The sequence below is a fragment of the Suncus etruscus genome, chromosome 6 (genome assembly GCF_024139225.1).
Source record: "Suncus etruscus isolate mSunEtr1 chromosome 6, mSunEtr1.pri.cur, whole genome shotgun sequence".
Classification (NCBI taxonomy): domain Eukaryota; kingdom Metazoa; phylum Chordata; class Mammalia; order Eulipotyphla; family Soricidae; genus Suncus; species Suncus etruscus.
The window spans coordinates 70,375,927-70,400,956 of NC_064853.1; the positions used below are offsets into that span (position 1 = coordinate 70,375,927).

Here is a 25,030-nt window from a genome sequence, read left to right on the forward strand (position 1 = left end):
TACTAAGGAACATCATGTACAAAGGTGTGTTGAACGTGGACATCGACTCTAACTCAATAGTGAGAAATAGCTGAAGTTTTTGAAAGATGTGACTCCAGCCAAGCTTGACTCCAGCTGGAGTTGTCCTTGGCTTAGCTTGACTGTCATACTTCCTTCTCTATCTGCTTGTTTTAGTTTTGTAAAATTGGAACAATGCAGAGAAATACTGCTTCAGACAATGCAATATTGGGCTGAGAACATTCAAACAGGAGTAGCACAGGTCACCTAGAAGATAAGAACAAGTGGTAACTCTTGGCTATATGGAAATGTTAAAATGGCTGTGTGGTGCTGGGCAATTTGTGCTGGGTGTCTGTAGCTTTTCTTTACATGCAGAATGAGTTTTGACAGCAAAGAGGGAAGAAAATTTGCATTACATATGGCTTCACCAAAGTTTCTCAGGTGAAAGACAAAGACTTTTAGCTTTATAAACCCTAATGTCAAAATTGATTTTAAGTACCTACAAATCTCTGTTTCTTTACTTTCAAATAAAAATTCTTTTTGCTCCTCCCTGGACTTTAATTTATTTAATTTAATTAATCTTTTTTGGAGTGCACATTTGGTGGCACTCAGGAGTTACTCCTGGCTCTGAAATCAGTACTGGCAGGCTTAGGTAGGGACTATATGGAATACGAGGATCAAACCCAGATTGACCGAGTGCAATGGAAATGCCATACCCATTGTGCTGTCACTCCAGCCCCAGACTGTAATTCTGCAGACCTTTAGTTGTTGTCTAAGTGTGGTGCTCCACAGGCTGACTGACTGAATCCATCCCAAACAATTAAGGTGCACAGTACCCAAATGGGAATTCTCAGCTGGAAATAAATGAGTGTTTTATTTTGCTTTGTTTTGCTTATCAAGAGTTAAAAAAGGCTAGTTTTAATTTTCCTTTATATTTTTAAAAGGCTGTGAATTTTGATAATAATACAAAGCTATATCATAACTGTCTAAATGGCCTTTTTTCTTTTTAGATAATGTGGATGCAAGTGATCTTAAGCAGTTTTTCGAGATCAATTATTCTCAGATATACTTCATCTTCTATGAAAATTTTATAGCACTGGAAAATAGTTTAAAATTAAAAGGTAAGCATTTCTACACTCTTCTCCCCTCCAATTTTTTTATTTAAGCACTGTGATTTAGTACTGTTAATAATAGAATTTTACTCATACAATGTTCTAACACATTACCAGAGTGTCAACACTTTTTCCAGAGTGGTTCAATCTCATCCCCTTGGCTGACTGTTCTGTAGTCTTATTCTTAGGATCTGTTACCATTGTCCAATTGCTATTTCCCTTTACTAGCACTTGAGAGGCATCATTTTGTATTCTTCCTACTCCCTGTCTGATTTCACTTACAGTAAAGTCCTCTAGTTCCATCTGCATTGCAGCAATGACATGATTTCATTTTTCTTTTAGCTGAGTAATATTTCAATGTCTATGAATTTCCTCTATCAAAATTTTTTAGATGGTAAGAGTGATAGTATGGTGGGTAGGGTGTTGGCCTTGCACATAACCAACCTAGTTTTGATTCCCAGTATCCCATATGGTCTGTACTGTCAGGTATGATTCCTGAGTGCAGAATTGGGAGTAACCCCTGGCATTGCACACATCCCAAAATGTTCATTTTTAGATATTTGGGAAGCTTTAGAATTTGTTGCACATTTTTATATACTTGAGCTGTTTTAAGGTTTTCTTTCTTGATAAGCCCTTAGTAAAGCAGTAGAATTACAGAGGCCTGTTTGATATTTTTATTTCTCTTAAGTTTTCTGTTATATGCATAATTATTTACAAGAAACAATAGCTGGAGAGACAAAAGGCGAGAAAACCTATAGAAAGCCATAGTTTCAAAGGAATCATTTAAAAAATAATGTATTCACACTGTAAAATATAAAAATATATATACAAATTTTGTGCAGATTTTCACTTCTTTTTTTTTTTTTTTTTTTTTTTTTGGGCCACACCCGGTAACGCTCAGGGGTTACTCCTGGCTATGCGTTCAGAAGTTGCTCCTGGCTTGGGGGACCATATGGGACACCGGGGGATCGAACCGCGGTCCGTCCAAGGCTAGCGCAGGGAAGGCAGGCACCTTACCTTTAGCGCCACCGCCCGGCCCCCAGATTTTCACTTCTGTTCTGCAGAGGCAATTGTCACTATAGTTAATTAAACATTTTCTTTTTTTCTTTTTTTTTTTTTTGGTTTTTGGGTCACACCTGGCAGTGCTCAGGGATTATTCCTAGCTCTAGGCTCAGAAATCGCCCCTGGCAGGCACAGGGGACCATATGGGATGCCGGGATTCGAACCACTGTCTTTCTGCATGAAAGGCAAACGCCTTACCTCCAGGCTATCTCTCCAGCCCCTAAACCTTTTCTTTATGGTTTTCATATAATTGATGTAATTGTACTTATATAAAATATTATTTGAAAATTAAGCTAGAAGATTACACTGAACATTTTCTTTATGATGGACCCAGATTTGATTTGGGTTTCTGACCATATATGTTAGGGATTAAATGTGGGGCTCTTGTATGCAAAGCATATCGTCCAGTCCTTTGAGCTCTCACCCTGGCCAAAAATCATAGTTTTAAGGTTGAAAGGAGCTCAAGAATTTGGTTTATTCATTGGTTGTCCTAATTGTAATCCTCTTTAAGCATTATTTACAGATCATTATTATTATTTGCATATCAAAAATTTTAACTAAATTCCTTGTAGTGTAGTTCAGAACTCCTTTGATCAGTGGTTCTCAACCAGCAGCTTCTATTACCAGGATTTTATTAGGTTTATTAAACCAGTGAGTAGAACTTGCCAATGGAATAGAATTGAGAGCCCTGAAGTAAACCCTCAAATGCACTGATAGTTGATAACAAAAGAATAAGGTGCATTAATTGGAACAAGGAAAATCTCTTTAATAAGTGATATTGGATAAACCGGTTAGCTACATGCAGGGCGGGGGGTGTGGGGGAATAAAAAGAAACTAGACCCTGTCTCATACCATATGCGAAGATTAATTCAAAATGGATTAAGAATCTCAAAATTTGACTAGATTCCATAAACTCCATGGAGGATACAGAGACATAAGTTTCCATGGTTGACCTTAGAGGAATCTTTAATGATTTAATCCTATTGGCAAAGGAAACATTAGCAACAACAATTAAATAGGACAATATCAAATTAAAATGTTTTTTGCACTATCAAAGAAACTGCTTTAAGAAACACCCTATATTGGGGGCGGTGAGGTGGCGCTAGAGGTAAGGTGTCTGCCTTGCAAGTGCTAGCCAAGGAAGGACCATGGTTCGATCCCCTGGTATCCCATATGGTCCCCCCAAGCCAGGGGCAACTTCTGAGTGCTTAGCCAGGAGTAACCCCTAAGCATCAAATGGGTGTGGCCCGAATAAAAAAAAAAGAAACACCCTATTAAGTGAGAAAATTACAGTGCCACAAATAAACAACCCCATCAAAAATGGTGAGAGGTATAAATAAACACTTCACCAAAGAAGACAGCTAACCAGGAAATGAAAAAAGTGTTCATCATCACTATTATCAAGGAAATAAAAATTCAGGTAACAATGTGATATCTCTTCATACCATTGAGAATACCCTATATAAAACAGATCAGAAACAATTTAGCTCTGAGGGGGATATAGTAATAAAGAATCCCCATTTACCATTGTGGAACCTAGATAGAAAACTCTAAGGAGATTTAAAAAAAAATTAAAAGTAGGGGCCAGAGCAGTGATGCAAGCAGTAGGGCATTTTTGTCTCACACACGCTAACCTAGGACAGACCCTGGTTCGATCCCCCCCGGCGTCCCATATGGTCCCTGGAGCCAGGAGCAAGTTCTGAGTGCATAGCCAGGAGTAACCCCTGACCGTCACTGGGTGTGGCCCAAAAATCCCCCCCCCAAAAGAAAGTAAAAATTAAAAAAGAACTTCCATATGACCCAGAGATTCCACTCCTTGCTCTTTATCTCAGAAATACAAAAACACTAATTTGTAAAGACATTTGCACACTTATGGGAACTGAAACATTACTTTTAATAACCAAGGTCTGGAAATGACCCAAGTGCCCAACAGTAGATGAGTGGGTAAAGAAAGTGTGGTATGGATATTCAATAGATTGCATCTCAGGTCTCAGGAAAATCTCATGAAATCTTCCATGTTGCTACAATTTCAATGGAGTTGGAGTAAAGTGAATCAGAATGAGAAAGAGAAATACTTGATGATGCTATTCCTGTGTGAATTATTAAGAAATTAAGCTAGGGAGTATATAATGGCCAATGAAAATAAACCCTGAGTTACTTCCAACAGAACTGAGGTTGCAAAGTGCAGGGATTCAGGGATAGGTGGAGAGAAAGCCCTGGGTACAGTGGTGAGGAATAGTTGCACTCTGGTATGACTGTGCAGTACATTGTAGGCCTAAAACACTAATAATGCTATAAATGTTGATATCTCAATCATAAATGGTTTTTTAAATAATCTAAATAAGGAGGTTATCACTGATTTCTGAAGAAACACTTAGAAGTTTATAACAAGGTAAATGACTTGGTGGTGAGACAGTATGTAAGTGTCCTAATTGCTTATCTATAACTTGAGGTAGGCCCAGAGCCAAAGCACAGTGGAAGGCCACTTGCCTTGCATGCGGCTGATCTGGGTTTGGCTTCTGGTATCTCTATGGTCTCCTGAGTAAGCCAGGAGTGATCCCTGAGTACAGAGCTTAGGAGTAAACCCTGAGCACCACCAGGTTAGGCTAAAAACAATAGAAACAAAATAGTAATTAAGGGCCGGAATGGTGGCACGGAGCAGTAAGGCAATGTGCCTTACGGGCGCTAGCCTAGATGGACCTTGTTTAGATCCCCAGCGTCCCAGTTGGTCCCCCAAGCCAGGAGCGATTTTTGAGTGCATAACCAGGAGTAACCCCTGAGCATCACCAGGTGTGGCCCCCCCAAAAAAAAAACTGAAAAAAAAAAAAAAAAGAAAAAGTAATTTAAAAAATAAAGGCAGGGGACATAACAAAGTGGTAGGACGTTTGCCTTGCTCAGCCGACCCAGGATGTACCTGGGTTCAATTCCCGGCATCGCATATGGTTCCCTGAGCCTGCCAGGAGCGATTTTTACACGCAGAGTCAGGAGTAACCTCTGAGCACCACTGGGTGTGGCCCCCAAACAAAAACAAAAACAAAAAGAAATAGAGTCAGCTGTCAAATATAAAAGGGAAGGCAGCACTTTGGAGTGAGGCTCTGAATCCACCCTTTTAGGCATTGATCATCTGCCTTTCCCCACTGCATTATTTTTTAAATAACATTCATATATTGAATACTTTATCTTCCCAGAATGTAAACATCTTCAAGACAAAAAACTTTTGTATTCTCTTCCAGTCTTGGGATAATCTCTGACATGGAGACATGGAGACATTCTTTAATATTTGTTTGATGAAAGAATAAGTTACCTTTTAGAGTTGGGTAATATTAAGATAGATAAGCAGTTTGCAACCATAACACACTACAAATACTCATGAATAGAATTTTTTTTGGGGGGAGGTTGCACCCGGCAGTGCTCAGGGGTTACTCTGGCTCTACGCTCAGAAATCGCTCCTGGCAAGCTCGGGGGACCATATAGATGCCAGATTCAAACCACTGTGCTGCATGCAAGGCAAGCTCCCTACATCCATGCTATCTCTCTGGCCCTTCATGAATAGAATTTTATGGGACACTACATTATGTATTCACTTGTATATTGTGTACATCTTTCAGACTAATACAAAATTGAGTGATTACAAAAGAAACTTGGAACACCCACAATATTCACTATCTGGGCCTTATGAAAATGTTTTGGATTTCTAAGTATTTAACAGTTCTTGGTAGCTACAGACAATAAATGGCAATTTTTAGGAAGATATCATCATCATATCATCATCCTCACCTTCAAAAGCAGAGTGAAATTGTCTAGAGATACTAATACTGTAATTATTACTCTGTTCTCATTTATACCACAAAGCTACAATGCTATTTTTGCTGTTTACTGTGTCATAAAACTCATAGCTAATTGAGACATGAGTGTCTATATTTGTCACAGGTTGATAAAATTTAAAATTTTTGACAGATATATTTTAGCGCACAACAATGAAAGAGGAAGCTAAAGGTTATCTGGCATAGTTGTCCATATGCATTCTTAATGTGAACTTTCTACTTCTAGGAATATTTTTTTGGGGAGACCATACCTGGCTGTACTCAATGAGTCATGTCAGTGACTGTGCTCAGCTACTCCTGGCTCCGTTCTTTGGAGTCACTCTGGCTGGTGCTCAGGAGACCAACCATCTGTTGTGCAAGGTTAGGGATTCCCCTATTCTCCTGATCCATGTGCAAGACAAAACCTTTTCCACTGATACTATCTCTCTAGCCCTTGCTTTTAGAAATTTTTAAAAAGTAAATGTTGATCTATAAGTGTTATATGATACCTTTTAATATGATATCTGATACCCTAAATGTTATAACTAATTTTTAAAAATATATTTCAGGGAATAATAAGTCACAGCGGGAGGAGCTGGACTCCATCCTCTTTCTTTTTGAAGTAAGTTTTGATCATTTATTTAGATTTTAAGAAATTTGTAAAAATATGCTATTTTAGGTATTTTACTTGGACTAAAATTGATAAACATGTCATCACTCCCTCCTCTTTCTTTCTTCATTCTTCTTTCTTTCTCTCACCCTCCTTCCTTTTAATTTTAATGGTATGGCAAAGAATGTTCTTTTGATTTTTTTTACACTTGTGGAAAAAATTTTTCCATGTGTTTATCAAAATATAAATATTTTTAAATACTGATTGATATTGCCAATCATTCAAAAAGGATTTAGAAACTTAAATTAAAAAGCACATATAAGGCCTGGATAAATAGCACAGTGGATAAGGGCATTTGACTTACATGTCAACTTGGGTTTGATCCCCGGTATCTCAGATGATCCCCTGAGCCTACCAGGAGTAACTTCTGAGTACAGAGCCAAGAATAACCCTTGTGTGTTCCCAAGTGTGGCCCCAAAACAACCCCCCCCAAAACACAAATAAACCTCATATAACTTATGAGTAGAAATTTCCCTAACCAACACTGGACATTTTGGTTTGTTTTTAACTTTTTTTGGGAGAGGGGCACAAATGATAGTGCATAGTGCTTATTTCTGGTTCTGTACTCAGCAAAGGGGTGTCATTCTTGACAATGATCAGAGGAATATATGTGGTGTCAGGGATCAAATTATGGTCAGCCACATGCAAAGAAACTACCTAACCCCCTACCTCTTTAGCTCTGGAGCTTGTCTTTTAAATATAGGCAAACTAACATGCAAAAACTCCAAAGTTTAAACATACATATTTTCTAACTACTGTGAGATTGTAATTCTGTATGTGTCGGTTGCTTCTGGATATTGATATTATATTCTCTTTAAAACTGAAACAATAATTAGGTGTGACTCAAGCTATGAAGGTCTTTCTTGTCAGATACATTACATATATTAGACAGGTCAGATATGTCAGATGTATTAGAGAAGTGGCCAGATTAATGATTCAGTGAAAAATATACTAAGGAGAAATATTTAACTCCTGAAAGTTTAATGCATGCTAGAAATTATTCATAGTTTGAAGAAATGTGTGTTAGATTAGTAGGAAGTCAACTTCATGAATGTGAAATAAAGGTGTAATGTGTATTTATTGGAAAGTTGGTCTGGACAAGGAGTCAAGAGTAGGAAGAGGCTCTCCATGTGTTTTCAGGGTTTCTAGAATATGATAGATATGAGAAAGCCCATACTCTTGGCCTCTTCCCTACCCTATACTTAGAACTAGAACCTACTAAAAAGTTCCTCCTGGGGCTGGATAGATAGCATGGAGGTAGGGCATTTGCCTTGCATGCAAAAGGATGTGGTTTGAATCCTGGCATCCCATATGGTCCCCTGAGCCTATCAGAAGTGATTTCTGAACATAGAGCCAGGAGTAACCCCTGAGTGCTGCTGGGTGTGACTCCCCCTAGTCCCCCCAAAACCACACACACAAAAAAACCCCAACAAAAATATGCTCCTCCTGTTCCTATCCTCTCTCTCTCCTTGGATTTGATTTAAATCCACATTATTGATAGAAAATTTTTGCTAGTTTGTCTTTTGGGGGATCTGCACCTGGTGATGCTGTGGTGCTTAGGGATTACTCTTGACTCTGCATTCAGGAATTACACCGGATGGGATCTGGGGATCATATGGGATGCCTGGCATCAAACCCAGGTTGGCTGCATGCAAGGCAAGTGCCCTACCCACTGTACTATCTCTCCGGCCTCAAAAGTTTTTTTCATAATTCAAATTATATAGTTACAATTGAGTTAAAACATAGTATTTATTGATAAACAAACCTACTTCACCCAGCTACCACTAAAGTGCCTTGTGACCCTCCACCACTATCCTTATATCATCTCTTGTCTGATCTCATTCCCTTTCCTCCTGTTTTGATTCCATTTGTAATACAGATACTCCTCGCTTAACGACCTACCTGTTTAGCGACCGCTCGCCCTTACGACCATCACTTCACTGTTATTTTATTTTATTTTAAATATCCTTTTTCCATCTTGTACACTCCACACTACAGTATTATGGTTTTTGGTGCTTTAATGTACCTCCTTTACTAACTTTATGTTCTGTAATACATTGCAGTACTGTGTGTAAATTACACAACCTATGCAAATTAAAACAAGTGGAAGTTTTCAGTTTGATCTTTCTCGTTATTTTACTTATCCAGAATACTGTATAGTCAAGTACTGTGCATATACTGTACTACTGTATACAGTACATGCAGTTCCTCACTTAACGACCAATTCATTTAACCACCAAGTCTTTGAAACGGAACTTGGTCGTTAAGTGAGTAGTATCTGTAGAAGTCCAAGGGTCTGTCATTGTTTGATTCTGTCTGTTCCCTTGTTGTCTCTATATTTCACAGATTAATGGGATCATCTGGTTTTTGTTTTTCTCCCTCTGACTACTCCCCTGCATTTTATCATTTTCTTCCTTTTAAAAAATAATGTTTCCATGGATATTTGTATCTTTGAACAATGAGCATTGTTGTTTTGTTTCATTTTTGAGTTTAATAAAAATAGATTCATAATCATCTGTGACTGACATTTTTTTGCTTACAGAACTTATTTTAAATGTGTATTTTATTGTTATTTTTTAAATTTAAACATCATGGTTATAAGGTCGTTCATACTACAGTTTTTTTTCCACAGGTAAAGTTATTCACGATAGAGTTACAGTCATACAATGTATAACAACCTTCACCAGTGTGCATTTACTGCCACCAATGTGTGACTGGCTCTTTATACTCAACATCATTTCTAAGATTGATGTTTATTTTTTAAGACATTTGACCCTAGTTTACTCTATTCCTACTTTTGAACTAAATAGATATATAATTTACTCAGTTTCAACTTTTTTTTTTTTTTTCAAATTGGGATGGTACCCCTGGCAGTGTTCAGGACTTATTCTTGGCTCTGTATTCAGGGATCACTCCAGGTGGGTCTCAGGGGACTGACTATGTGGACTTCCAAATTTTGAACCCAGGTTGGCTGCATGTGCCAGTTGGATGCATATGCATCTGCAAGTGCCCTATTCTGTATACCATCTCTCCAGCCTCTCTCTCAAAATTTTCATTATTTTATTGATTGTGAAAAGTGTCATTTAAAACAGTCTGTTTTGCTTACTTGCTTTACTGCATTGGTTTAGTGCTCTGTATATTGATAAATAGAAATAAGGAAGGGGATCCCGTTTGTTATACAAATAAAGTTTTATTTATGCTTACCAGTAAGAACAATGTTATCTGAAAATTGGGAGGGGGGAGAATGTCTATTTATTTGGGGAGGGGGGTTCCAAGCAGCATTCACTGTACTGTGGGCTTTTGAGGATACTTGATGTAGCTCTATGGTCCTAATGGTTCAGATCTTAGATCCTGTGGTGCTTTGGTCGTCTTGTAGCTCCCTGAGTTTCAATCAGTGGCAGATAGGAACTCGGGGTCTAGTATATACCTTGCTATCTCCCTGTCCCCATAAAGGTTCTTTCTCAGATTAAGGAAGTTCTTTTCTAATTCTAGTTTGAAGTGATTTATGAAAACATACATGGGTTTTCAGGTTTCAAAATATTTTTCTGTATTGAGTTAAATAATCAAATAATGATTACTTATAAATATTAATGTACTATTTTTTACTTATTTAATGTATCCATTAAATCTGGAATTAATTTAAATTTTATTTCTGTATATATTGCTTTTAATGATCTTGTTTTGGATGAATCATTTTTCTATAATATAACATAGGTTGTATGAACTTGTAATGATCTCTGTATGAACTCTTTTTCTGTATTTCTTTTAAAAAGGTCTTGAGAAGCCAGGGAGATGGTTCAAAGGGCTGGAGCACATGCTTTCTATGTGGAAGCCCTGTGTTTGATTCTTTATAGTACATATGTACCTCAAACACTAAACTTTAAACAACACAGCCTGTGGTAAAAATTGGGAGGCCTTATCTTTTCTTTTCCTTTATTTTTGATTTTATATATATATATATATATATATATATATATATATATCCTTCACCAGTGCAACATTCTCATGACCAATATCCCAAGTGTCCTCCCTCCCCACCCCACACCGACCTGCACTCTAGACAAGCTTTTTACTTCCCCAATTCAGTCACATTTTGCTATGATAGTTCTCAGTGTAATCATTTCTGTGACTGCACTAAATGAACCCTGTGGTGAGCTTCATGTCAGGAGCTGGACCCTCCAGTCCTCCTCTATTTTGTCTCTGAGAATCTTTACAAAATGTTTTTCATTTTTCTCAAAACCCATAGATGAGTGAGACGATTCTGTATTTATCTCTCTCCCTCTGATTTATTTCACTCAACATAATAAATTCCATATACATCCATGTATAGGAAAATTTCATGACTTCATCTCTTCTGATGGCTGCATAATATTCCATTGTGTATATGTACCATAGTTTCTTTAACCATTCATCTATTGAGGGGCATCTAGGCTGTTTCCAGAGTCTGGCTATTGTAAACAATGCTGCAATGAATATAGGTGTGAGAAAGGGATTTTTGTATTTTTGTGTTCCTAGGATATATCCCTAGGGGTGGTATAGCTGGATCTCATGGGAGCTCAACTTTCAGCTTTTGGAGAAATCTCCATATTGCTTTCCACAAAGGTTGGACCAGACGGCATTCCTACCAACAGTGAATAAGAGTTCCTTTCTCTCCACATCCCCACCAGCACTGCTTGTTCTCATTCTTTCTGATGTATGCCAATCTCTGTGGCATGAGATGGTACCTCATAGTTGTTTTGATTTGCATCTCCCTGATGATTAGTGATGTGGAACATTTTTTCATGTGCCTTTTAGCCATTTGTATTTCTTTTTTGTCAAAGTGTCTGTTCATTTTATCTCCCCATTTTTTTAATGGGGTTAGATTTTTTTTTTCTTGTAAAGTTCTGTCAGTGCCTTGTATATTTTGGATATTAACCCCTTATCTGATGGGTATTGGGTGAATAGTTTCTCCCACTCAGTGGGTGACTCTTGTATTCTGGGCACTATTTCCTTTGAGGTGCAGAAGCTTCTCAGCTTGATATAGTCTCATCTATTTATTTCTACTTTCACTTGTTTGGAGAGTACTGTTTCCTCTTTTTTTTTTTTAATGCATAATTTTTTTTTATTTAAACACCTTGATTACATACATGATTGTGTTTGGGTTTCAGTCATAAAAGGAACACCACCCATCACCAGTGCAACATTCCCATCACCCAAGTCCCAAATCTCCCTCCTCCCCACCCAACCCCCGCCTGTACCCTAAACAGGCTCTACATTTCCCTCATACATTCTCAATATTAGGACAGTTCAAAATGTAGTTATTTCTCTAACTAAACTCATCACTCTTTGTGGTGAGCTTCCTGAGGTGAGCTGGAACTTCCAGCTCTTTTCTCTTTTGTGTCTGAAAATTATTATTACAAGGGTGTCTTTCATTTTTCTTAAAACCCATAGATGAGTGAATCTTTCCTCTTTAAAGATACCTTTAGTCTCAATGTCATGGAGTGTTTGACCTACATGTTGTTCTATATATGTTATGGATTCAGGTCTGATATCTAGGTCTTTAATCCATTTGGATTTTACCTTTGTACATGATGTTAACTGGAGGTCTAAGTTCGCTTTTTTACAAGTGGCTAGCCAGTTGTGCCAACACCACTTATTGAAGAGGCCTTCCCTGTTCCATTTAGGATTTCTTGCACCTTTATCAAAAATTAGGTGATGGTATATCTGGGGAACATTCTCTGAGTACTCAAGCCAGTTCCACTGATTTGAGGGTCTGTCTTTATTCCAATACCATGCTGTTTTGATAACTATTGCTTTATAATACAGTTTAAAGTTGGGGTAAGTAATACCTCCCATATTCCTTTTCCCAAGTATTGCTTTAGCTATTCGTGGGTGTTTATTGTTCCAAATGAATTTCAGAAGTGTTTGATCCACTTCTTTGAAAAATGTCAGGGGTATCTTTAGAGGGATCACATTAAATCTGTACAAAGCTTTGGGGAGTATTGTAATTTTAATGATATTAATCCTGCCAATCCAAGAGCAGGGTATGGATTTCCATTTCCGTGTGTCTTCTCTTATTTCTTGTAGCAGGTTTTATAGTTTTCTTTGTAGAGGTCCTTCATGTCTTTAGTCAAGTAGACTCCAAGGTATTTGAGTTTATGTGAGACTAATGTGAATGGGGTTGTTTTCTTAATATCCATTTCTTCACTATTATTATTGGTGTATAAAAAGGCCATTGGTTTCTGTGTGTTAATTTTATAGGCTGCTACATTGCTATATACTTGTATTGTTTCTAAAAGTTTTTTGATAGAATCTTTAGGGTTTTCTAAGTATAGTATCATGTCATCTGCAAACAATGAGAGCTTTACTTCTTCCTTTCCTATCTGGATTCCCTTGATATCTTTTTCTTGCCTAATTGCTATAGCAAGTTTTTCCAGTACTTTGTTAAATAGGAGTGGTGAGAGGGGGCAACCTTGTCTTGTACTGGAGTTTAGAGGAAAGGCTTTCATTTTCTCTCCATTGAGGAAAACATTTGCCATTGGCTTGTGATAGATGGCCTTGACTAGGTTTAGAAAGGTTCCTTGCATTCCCATCTTGCTGAGAGTTTTTATCAAGAATGGGTGTTGAACTGTATCAAATTCTTTCTCTGCTTCTATTGATATGATCATGTGATTTTTATTTTTTTTCTTGTTTATATTGTGTATTATTTTTATGGATTTACTAAGGTTAAACCATCCTTGCATTCCCAAGATGAAACCTACTTGATCATAGTGAATGATCTTCTTGATAAGGCATTGAATTCTATTTTCCAGAATTTTATTGAGGATCTTTGCATCTGTGTTCATCAAGGATATTGGTCTGTAATTTTCTTTTTTGGCTGTATCTCTGTCTGGTTTTGGTATCAAAGTGATATTGGCTTCATAGAAGCTGTCTGGAAATGTTCCCCATTTTTCCAATTTCATGAAAGAGCCTAGCCAGGATTGGTAGTAGTTCCTCTTGAAAAGTTTGAAAGAATGCATTAGTGAATCCATCTGGTCCTGGGCTTTTCTTTTTGGGGAGACATTTGATTACCATTTTAATTTCCTCAATAGTGATAGGGGTGTTTAGATATGCTACATCCTCCTTGTTCAATCGTGGAAGATTATATAAGAGTTCAAAAAATTTATCTATTTTTTCAGGTTCTCATGTTTTGTGGCATAAAGTTTCTCGAAGTAATCTCTGATTACCCTTTGAATCTCTGCAATATCTGTAGTGATCACCCCCTTTTCATTTCTAATACAGGTTATCTAGTTTCTCTCTCTCTCTCTTCCTTTGTGAGTTTTGCCAATGGTCTATTGATCTTATTTTTTCAAAGAACCAACTTCTGCTTTCATTGATCTTTTGGATTGCTTTTGGGTTTCCACTTCATTGATTTCTGCTCTGAGCTTTGTTATTTCCTTCGGTCTCCCTAGTTTTGGTTCCTTTTGTTGATCATTTTTTAATTTTATGAGCTGCGTCATTAGGCTATTCAGGTATGCCCTTCTTCCTTCCTGATGTGTGCTTGCAAAGCTATACATTTTACTCTCAGTACTGCTTTTGCTGTGTCCCATAGATTCTGATAATTTGTGTCTTCATTGTCATTTGTTTCCACGAAAGTTTTAATTTTCTCTTTGATTTTATCATGGACACACTGGCTGTTCAGTAGCAGGCTATTTAGTTTCCAGTTATTAAAGTTTTTTTTCTGTGTGCCTTTGTAATTCACATTTAATTTCAAAGCTTTATGATCAGCAAAGATAGCCTGAAAAATTTCTATCCTCTTAATTTTATTGAGATATGTTTTATGTACCAGCATGTGGTCTATCTTGGAGAATGAGCCATGTGCACTGGAGAAGAATGTGTCCTCTTTCAAATTTGTCTATAGTTGTATTAGATATCTTGCTGGTCTCTTATTAGGTGCATATATATTTAATATTGTGATTCTTCCTCATATACATATCCCTTTATTAGTACATAGTGTCCATATTTATCCCTTACAACTTTTCCAAGTCTGAAGTTTGCATCGTCAGATATTAATATTGCCACCCCAGCTTTTTTTTTTTTCCGGTCCCCGCCCCTACCCCAGCTTTTTTAAAGGTGTTGTTTGCTTGGATGATTTTCCTCCAACCTTTGATTTTGAGTCTATGTTTGTTCTGACTATTCAGGTGTGTTTCTTGTAGGCAGCAGAAGGCTGGATTCATCTTTTTGATCCATTTCACCACTCTGTGACTCTTAATTGGTCCATTTAATCCATTGACATTGAGAGAGATGATTCTCATGTGAGTTAATGCCATATTTATTTATAGAATTGATGTGTCTTTGGTCTATCTTTTTTTAAAGTAGGCCTTTCAGTTTCTCCTTTAAGGTTGGTTTTGTATCTGTAAAATTTCTGAGCTGTTGTTCATCCGTGAAGCTATGGATCCTTCCTTCAAACCTGAACGTTAGTCGAGCTGGGTACATTATTCTAGGTGAAGCTTCCATTTCATTCAGTCTTGTCACAATATCTTCTGTCCTTGAAAATTTCTTGTGACGTGTCTGTTGTAAATCTTAAGGATGTTCATTTGAATGTAATTTCCCTTTTGGATCTTGCTGCTTTCAGTATCCTATCCCTATCTGTGGGATTTGTATTTGTGACTAGGATGTGTCTTGGGGTGCTTTTCTTTGGATCTCTTTTAGCTGGTACTCTTTGGGCATGCAGGATTTGGTTGCACACAGTCATTATTTCTGAAAGATTCTTTGTAATGATGTCCTTGATTGTCGATTATTCCTGGGGATTTTCCTGCTGTGTTTCTGAGACTCCAATTATTCTTATGTTGTTTCTGTTGAATTTATCAAACATTTCTATTTTCATCTGTTCAAAATCTTTGAGGTTCTTTTCAAATCTCTTTTGTTATATATAGTTATTATGCCTCTCATCTTCTAGCTGACTAATTCTGTCTTCAGCTGCTGTTACTCTACTGGAGAGGCTTTCCATAGAGTTTTGCATTAACTCTACTGCATTTTTCAGTCCCATTATTTCAGTTTGGAGTTTTCTAATTTTCATATTTGTGGTCTGTTCAGATCAGATCTATGCTCCCCTTGAGTTCCATGAACATCTTCCATATCTCCACTCTAAACTCCCTTTCTGAGAGGTCAACCAGGTAGTTGGTACTTTTTGGCTCATCAGTGCTGCCATCCTCATACTCCATGCATACAGTTGTCCGCTGTGTTGCTTGGATCTCATGGAGCCACCTTGATGATGGCTCTGGGCCAGACCCAGCATTTTAGGGGATTACAGGCTGTACTTAGTAGTAGTAGAGGAAGCCATATGATGCCAGGGATTGATTGAACCTGTGTTGGGCATATGTACTGTCTCCCAGACCCGCCTGTTATACTTTTCAGTACTCACTAACTACTTTTGAATTATCAATGGAATTAGATTCAGTTCTCTGACTATTATGAAAGTATAGTTGCCTATAGATTCTATTGTGGTAATGGCATTTGCCTTCTGGCACATCTTATTACTGTACTTGTTTATGGATCAAAGTTTCATTTACTTTTATTTCTCCTGTTGTCTTCTTCTCTCATACTTCCCCTTTTACTATTTCTCATAAGTGTTTCATTTTAAATGTACTCGAAATGCCATAAATGTTTGAAAATTCCATTTGCTGTCAGTGGTCTTAGGTATAGTTCAGCAGTCAGAAGGACTATCAGACCCTAGTCTTACTTCTCTTACAGAAGCTGTAGTTTCCTTTTGTGTGTAGAATTTCTAGGTTAGGAATGGTGTGACTATTATATATTATTATGTAGGATTAGATTCCTATGTAATATAACATATATGTTGTGCAAAGCTTCATGGTGTTTTCATTTTTATAGTAAGCATGATTTTACTGACAATTTATATATTTATCCTATGTTCTCTTTCTGTTCCTGGATTGAGAAGGTAGGTTTTATTTGTGTGGTTCATTCTACTAATTAACATCATTGCCACTTCCTGTAAGTTAATGACATATAAGGAAGATTTAGTGGTAAATGCAGATAAAGCATAAAGTACAGAGAAAGTCTTCCTTTTGAAGAGAGGGGTCTATTAGGATATGTTGAGTGAGAGGAAAAATTATGTAAAGAGAGTTGATAAATAAGAAATGTAATGGAAGAGACCACTGAGATATAAGAGATAAGAAAGTGGGGGCCGGGAAGGTGGCGCTAGAGGTAAGGTGTCTACCTTACAAGCGCTAACATAGGACGGACCGCGGTTCGATCCCCCGGCGTCCCATATGGCCCCCCCAAGCCAGGGGCGATTTCTGAGTGCATAGCCAGGAGTAACCCCTGAGCATCAAATGGGTGTGGCCCAAAAAAACCAAAAAAAAACAAACAAACAAAAAAAAAGAGATAAGAAAGCTTGAAAGAAGAGTATGTAAGGAGAGTTGAACCTTGATTTTATAAGTAAGGGACAGCCTGAAAAGAACTTTTGAAAAGGGAAATTGTTTTCTTCCTTAAATGAGTAGCATACATCAGTACTCTGATATGGTGAATGTACCGGACTATGATGCAGTGAATGTATCATGATACATTCTGATATAGTATGGTACACTCTGATATACTCATCATACACATGTTACACTCAGCATACACTCTGATACATTCATGATACACCCTGATATAGTCTGATACACTCATGATACACTGTAATACACTCGTGATGCACCCTGCTACACTCATGATACAGTCTGATATGCTCTGATGCAATCTAATACACTCATGATACACCAGTGGTCCTCAAACTTTTTGAACAGGGGGCCAGTTTACTGTCCCTCAGACTGTTGGAGAATCAGACTATAGTAAAAACAAAAACTATGAACATATTCTTATGCACACTGCATATATCTTATTTTGAAGTGAAGAAACAGAGTGGGAACAAATACAATATGTGACCCATGGGCCGTAGTTTGAGGACCACTGATCTGATACATGTTCATTATATATTCATGATAACCTGATATACATTGATAAACTCATGATACACCTTGATAACTCATGATGCACTCTGATACACTCATCATACACCTGATAGACTCATGATACACTGATACATTCATGATACACTCATGATACGTTCTGATAACATTTATGATATACTCATAATAAACTCATGATACACACCGATACATTCATGATACATTCTGATGCACTCATGATAAACTCTGATACATTCATGATACACTCTTATACACTGTGATATACTCTGATGTACTTATGAAACTGGTTGCTTCAAGGCTGCCACCCAGTCATGGTTTCAGGCAACACCAGACCTTCTCATTTGCTTTTATTGTGACTTCAAATTTGTGTACTGCATTTTCACTGGTATTGGATTATGAAAATATTTGTCATAGATTTTACTGAAATTCTGACTCTGGTTTCATTCTTACCTTAAAAACATTTCAAAGGCTGGAGTGATAGTACAGTGGGTAGGGTGTTTTTGCACCTGGTCAACTCGAGTTCAATTCCTGGCATTCTAGTTGATTCCCCCAAGCACCACTATGAGTAATTCCTGAGTGTAAAGCCACGGGTAACCCCTGAACGCCATGGGTGTGGCCCAGAAAACAAACTGCAAAGCCCCCCCAAGCCCCATGTTTTATCTATTACTTAATAATGCTGTCTGTTCTAAATAGGCACGGGTTCTCTAGAGAAAATTTACATAGTCATCTTAACCAGATTGTGAATATTTTACATGGCAATGTTATTAAAAAAATTTCTTCTGCAATAGATATAGTCTTCCCAGTTTCTATCAATGCATAAAAGGGGACTTTGCTGTAACTAAAGTCTATCAGATGGTAAAGATTTAACCTCTTGTGATAATTATTTAGTAATTTGCACATAATATTTACTGTTCATTAAAGTGTTTTAACTCCTGTGGGGTTAGATGGTATTTTATGTAAAAAATAGTTTATTTTTATCCTCTTGAAAAAGTTAGAGAAAAGTAGCAGAACTGGTTTGGTAAACCAGTTATCTGGCTATGGCATTAACAAACTGCATGGTATTGATTGGGATAGTTAACTTTTGTTAGTCTTGGTTTCTGTGTCCACAGTTGAGGAGATGGGACTATCTAAGCTTAAAATCTCATGTAGTTTTATTTATTTATGATACTATATTGAAGTTTTGAAATCTAAATCTCAAAGCAAATAGTTTATGAAGTCTTTTTCATACGAAATTTAGTTTTCTGCTTTCATTTCAATTTTTAGTGTTCAGTCTATCTGATTTTTATTATCCTTTGTGTCAGAAATGTGTAAACAGCTGAGTTGCTTTTTTTTTCTTAAATGTAATAGAATTTTCTGTGATTATGATAGGATAGTTCTACTCAGTTAAATATCTGAGTGACTTAAGTTTTAATTTTAAGTAACACTTATTTTGTTCAAATTTATAAGTTAAATAGCCATGTATGGCTGAAAGCCAATTAGACATGAACTCTAGAGATTCTCAAATTTAATTGGCCTACTGCCCACATTTGAGAAAAACAGATATTTTATATTACCTCATCCCTGGAAATCTCTCTACTAGTTTTAGTGAACAAACAAAAAATGCCACTGCTTAGTTGTATTCAAGGCTACTACTGTCCTTCAGACCTTCATCTCCCTACCTATACAGTATGCCTTCATTTCCCCGCTTTCCTGTTATCTCATTTAACAGTTAATTCCTCATTAAGCTAAGTAATTGGTTAAATCCTCAGCAATCCACATCAGTCCTTCTGGCACTAGGGACTTAATTTCAGTTTTAGGGTTTTATTGAAATGGCTTCCCTAGACTATTTCATATTGAAAGTGTTGTCTAAGTCCTGACCACAGTGAAGGATTTGAGCAATTAGCTCCATGGATGGGATGCCGGGCGCCAAGTGATCTAAAGGCAAAACTGAAAAGTTATGTGATTTCATTCCACGTTTTTCATGCCTGATACACTCATCACAGTTTCTTTTCTTTTCTCCTTCCTCTTTCATCTTCACTTCATCTAGTGTAAAGAAAATACTTTCATTGTTGTTCAAGGACAATCTACACTATTTTTGTTTGTTTGTTTGGTTTGGGACACACCTGGTGACGCTCAGGATGATTCCTGGCTATGTGCTGCACTCAGAAATCGCTCCTGGCTTGGGGTACCATATGGGACACTGGGGATTGAACCGAGTTCTGTCCTGGGTCAGCTGCATGCAAGGCAAATGCCCTACCGCTGCACTATTGCTCCAACCCCAATCCACACTATTTCTTCTTCACCATTTTTGTTTGTTTGTTTGTTTTTCCAGGAATCAGAATGAAGAAGCGTAGGGTTAAGAGGCAGATTGCAGCAGGGAGTGTGTGTGTAGGTGGTGTGACTTCTTCAGAGGCAGAGGAAGGGAATAATATTGTGGTCTCTCGTTTCTCTTTTTATTTCTTCACTGCTGAAGATGAATCATTTAAAATGGAATATCAACCTTTCTCCACACTATTTTTCTTTTCTTCTGCAGTCCCCAAACCATGCTCGATTGACCGTGTGCATTGGCAGTCTAGCTGGTGTAGTTATATTGTTATATTTGGGTGTCCTAAATTGATCAGGATTGTTGTGGAATTTCTGTCTTACTTTAATGGGATTCTGGACTGGATCTCTATATTTTCAGTATTATCAGTGAGTTTAGCCTTTAATTCTTTTTCTCAAACTAGCTGAAAAGAATTTTGAATAGTTTTTCTAGTTATGGCACCCTGAATCTAGCACTATGGCTGGAGAGACAAGGAAGGTGGAACAAATGGCTTGTTTTTGCTCTTTCCAAACTTGCTTTATATATGCCACTAGGAATTTGAGTATGGGTTTTTATTTTCCATACAAATGAATTTATTTTTAACTTTTTTTACATTTAATAGCAGCTTTCCACATTGGTTTGCTTATTTGAGGTCACCGCTGGCTCAGTACATATGGAAATTCCATTGGTGCTGGGGACACATTGAATGTCAAGTATTAAACACAGAGCTCCCATACACAAAGCCTGAACTCCAGCTGGGAAAAAAGCCCCACTCCAGTATCATTCCACTTTCATTTAATTAATAATTAAGAATTGTCTGAAGAAAGAATAATGAATATAATTGGATTGAAAAAATGATGAGATATTTGTTTCCATTTTTCTTCTCATTATCTTTTATACTTTCTGGTGGAAGGCCTTCTCATTCTATAATACTTTGAAATATAAAAACAGATTAGAAGTTTTTGCAGGAGTTTCAGTAGAATTGCTTAGGCTGAGTCATAAACAAGTAAACACATTCATGGCAGGTGTCGTACAGGATTATATTACAGACTGTTTCTTTCTTTATATGAGAGCCCATTTTTTTAGGCTCATAGAGCAAAACAGCAGAATTGTATTTGGACAGTTACTAGTTTCCACTACTGCTGCTTTCCTTTGCTTTTGAAAAGAATTCTAGATTATCCAGTGTGCAAAGACCTTTTCTTGTTTCTTGTTCGTGTAGAAAAACTTTGTTTCATAAGTCTTTCACATTGTATTTACTTTTTATTTTTCTTTCTCTTAAGGACCACTTTATTGTTATTGACTACTGTTATTTACTGTTATTGAACAAGCACTTGATTCTTATGCCTTTAAATCTTGGGTATTTATTGAGATTTTTTAGATATTTGGAGTCTTTAATAGATGATACTAATTTTACAAAAACAATATCAGTTTTGAATGCAGTTCTTGGGTCACTGCCATAGTTATAAATGAGTGATTTCAACTGAGGGAAAAACAAGAGTCAGCTCAAATCTATTCTATAATAGTTTTAAAAGAGTTGGGAAGACCAAAATAATTCTTATTTCTAAAGTCAACCTGAATTCTAGTTATCAGTCAAATCAATGCCTCTGGTTATCATGACTAGAATATCTATCATCTCATGGCATAGTGTTTTGTTTTCATGTGTTATATGCATAGTGCATTACATATATATTTATATATATATATGTTTTAGGTCATTATAGAGGTATATCATCATTTTGACTGTTCTTCCTAACATTAATCATACATATATTTATTACTGCTGAGTCTTTGGTTGACATAGCCTGAGATGATAAATACTATTGCTATGGCAAGAGTGCTTCATGACAGTCCTTGAATCTGCTCTCCAAGATCATATGTAACTTGATTGCATGCTCTTTCTCATTGATCTGTATTGTTTGCTGTGGTGAACTAGCTCAGAAATTTTTTTTTCATCGTTGTCTCCTATAGTAAACACTGGGGAGTTAATAAGAGAGTATTCAGGTATCTTATTTCTGTAGTGCTTGATTCTTATTTCTGCTTTTGATCATGAAAGGTTTATGAGCTCTATGGAAGACTGAAACAAAACAAAATATCTGTTTTTTTTTCTGTCAATTTTTGAATACATTACTCACAGTTAAAATTTGATTATAATTTTTTGAATAATTTTATTTAAGCTACAGATGTCTGAGTTGGAAGATTCACTTTTAAAACTAATTATCAGGACACCAGTTTTCCTTAGATCTTGAGACTCACTGGTGAGAAACTTGGGATTGTTCCAACAGGATATACTAAATTACTCTGTTGACCTTAGAAGAAGGGTATCTAGAGGCAAGATGTTTGTGGAAGTCTGAAATTACATTCTTGTGATTATCTCTTGCAGCCCAGGTGCCCTGAACTTCCTGGCATGCTGGCCTATCTGACACAATGTGCCATTCAGCTCGATAACTGGCACCTTTAGGAGCAGAAACATAGCTCTAGAAAGTGCTTTAGAAACCCCTTAAGGGTTATTGGTAAAACAAAAATAACACCAGGGATATATAAAAATACACAGTAAAATATTGGGAGTGTGTTGTATTCCTTTTGAAAGGAGTGGAAGATATGTATGTAGAGTCTTTTCCTTTACATTGCAATTTTGGTGTTGACACAAATTGGATGACTTGGTGTTTTCTAGTATATTTAGGGGGAATTGTTACAGATTGTGCTGTTATAAATTTATATCTGTTTTGTTGGTATGTGGTGAGGTGACCATTAGAGAGTGGCACCTTTTGATGTGCTTAGGCAGGCTGGAAGGGAAGAGAGTATCTGTGTACCAGATGCCCCTCTTGACCTTGGGCATCACTCAGTGAACTTGGTGGAATGGCTTGTACTGAGCTAGCTGCAGGTTTGTGACATTTTCTAACTGTACTGAGGCAGTCAGTTATATCTGCTAAGGTTCTGAATTTGTGAAAAACACATGGTAGTGTCTCATCAGGGCTGTGTTTCTTCTCACTACATAAACTGGCAAGTCTGGAAATTAGTTTGTTTTGTTTTGTGAGAAATGTCATTGAAAGACAGCAAGCTGCTTCAGAGTTACTGGAATAAGAGATGACAAGTATGGTAGTTTTCAGTGAGAAAATGAAAGTTTGCATGAAATCAAGAGTGGATTTAGTTGTGAATGTGGTCTACCATGGAAGATTTGAAAAGAAGCTGTGCTCAGTGTGCACACATGTCTGTACATGTGTCTGTGTGTGTCTTTGAGTATGTATGCATGCATGCCTAGGGCATACACTTGACTCTGCACTCAGGAATCACTCTTGGAGGGCCCAGAGATACTCTGGGATAACAGAGATCAAACCCAGGTCAGCTGCATACAAGGCAAGTGTCCAACCCACTCTACTACTGCTCTGGCCCCATGTTTCTTGGATCTGTTTTGTGACTCTTTTATTCAGGTCAAAACCACATTTATGGGTAGAATTTTTTGCTACTCTTTTAGAAATTTTTGAAGATTAATAGATGTTTTCTCACTAAAAGTGAAAGAAGAAAAGCTTATTAAACCTTCTGCTAGGCCTTTAATGAGTTAATTGGTGATTCAATGATTTTCAAAAATATACTTGCTACTGAACTTTTTCTTTCTCTTCCATCTCGTTAGTGGTGTTTCTTGTTTGTTTGTTTGTTTGTTTTGGTTTTTGGGTCACACCTGGCAGCGCTCAGAGGTTACTCCTGGCTCTGGGCTCAGATTGCCCCTGGCAGGCACGGGGGAGCATATGGGATGCTGGAATTCGAACCGCCGTCCTTCTGGATGTAAGGCAAATGCCCTACTTTCATGCTATCTCTCTGGCCCCAGTGTTTTTTTTCTTTTTTTTTAAGTAACTTTGCCTTTGTTCTTCCTGAAACAAATGTATTATGATCAATTATGTCAACTATGTGATATATTTCCTTTAAATAAATTTTTGTTGCAAGTCAGCCCTTGATGGGGTTGACTGATGGAGGGATGGAGGATGAGGTCTTTCCCCTACAGCTCGGAGCACATGTCTGTCACCCTGTTCAGCCAGTGGTTCTAAGGTAAAGCAGCAGGTAAACGGCCAGCAGACAGTCAGGCTTGTGAATATATTAGCTTTATTCGGAGAACAAGACTGAAGCCAAAAGCCTCAGCATCAGTTCCAGCCAAAAAGCCCCCGCCTTCCACAGACCCTTGTTTTTATCCCCCAGAATCAGGTACCACCACATGGTGGGATCAGGTTCCACCCAATGGTGGGAGCAGAATCAGGTACCACCCTAAGGTGGGAGCAGAATGCCAGGTCACACCCTAGGGTAGGGCACAATCACCGATCAGGGTAGGATCAGTAACCTAATAGTCCTAGTAAATGTTTACATACACAACAAATTTTAAAAAATTAATAAATTAAAAAAAGTGAAGAGGCTAATTTGATTTTATTCCCTCTCTCTCTCTGTCTCTCTCTCTCTAGATTCACATATATACACATGCAATGTATATTAAATCTGTCTACAAATGTGACCTTTTTTTATCTATGATAGTATGTTAAAATCATCCATTATAAACATATTTCTCTTCTATATTTATTTTATCTCCTTATATTTCTATTTTTGAAGGCTGTTTTGATTGACTTGGTCTTTGGTATGAGAAATTACACATTTTTATTTATTACTTTCTGTGTATGAACCATCATTTTTCATCTTCTATATTTGATTATTCTGAAGGATTATTTCTTGACTTTTACTCATGAATTATGCTTTCTCTTATCTTTTTTTTGGAAGTAAAAACAGATTTTATTCAGAGTTACTGAGGAAAGGTTAAGAGAGAGAGAGTGTAACAGTATCGAGGCACTGGAGGGAGAGACTGAGTGGCCTTCTCCAAAGGAAGAGAGAGCTCTGGTACCCATCCAGAGTGAAAGCATGATGGCCCACATCTTAATAGGGGAGGTGCAGGCAATATGTGTTCAAGTTCCAGGCAACATATGTGCCGAATTATGCTTTTCAACTTAGGGTATATACATTCTATTTTCTGTCACTACTATAATTATTTTTAATAAAATACAATCTGATTATTATTATTATTATCCAAAAATAATATAGTATTTGGTGCTTTTACATTAATTCCATTTGTATTTTGTACTTATATCACAATATTTTAAGAATTTTACAGTGATAATTTTATT

General features: G+C 37.0%; 1 protein-coding gene across 1 annotated transcript in view; it reads left to right on the top strand.

Annotated features, from left to right (window-relative positions):
• RALGAPA2 (Ral GTPase activating protein catalytic subunit alpha 2) overlaps positions 1-25,030 on the top strand; it is a 342,879-nt gene that overhangs the window by 41,540 nt on the left and 276,309 nt on the right. The window contains exons 2-3 of the mRNA XM_049774320.1: positions 1,008-1,118; positions 6,544-6,596. Coding sequence (XP_049630277.1) covers positions 1,008-1,118; positions 6,544-6,596 — 164 coding nt within the window. The remainder of the gene's footprint in view (positions 1-1,007; positions 1,119-6,543; positions 6,597-25,030) is intronic.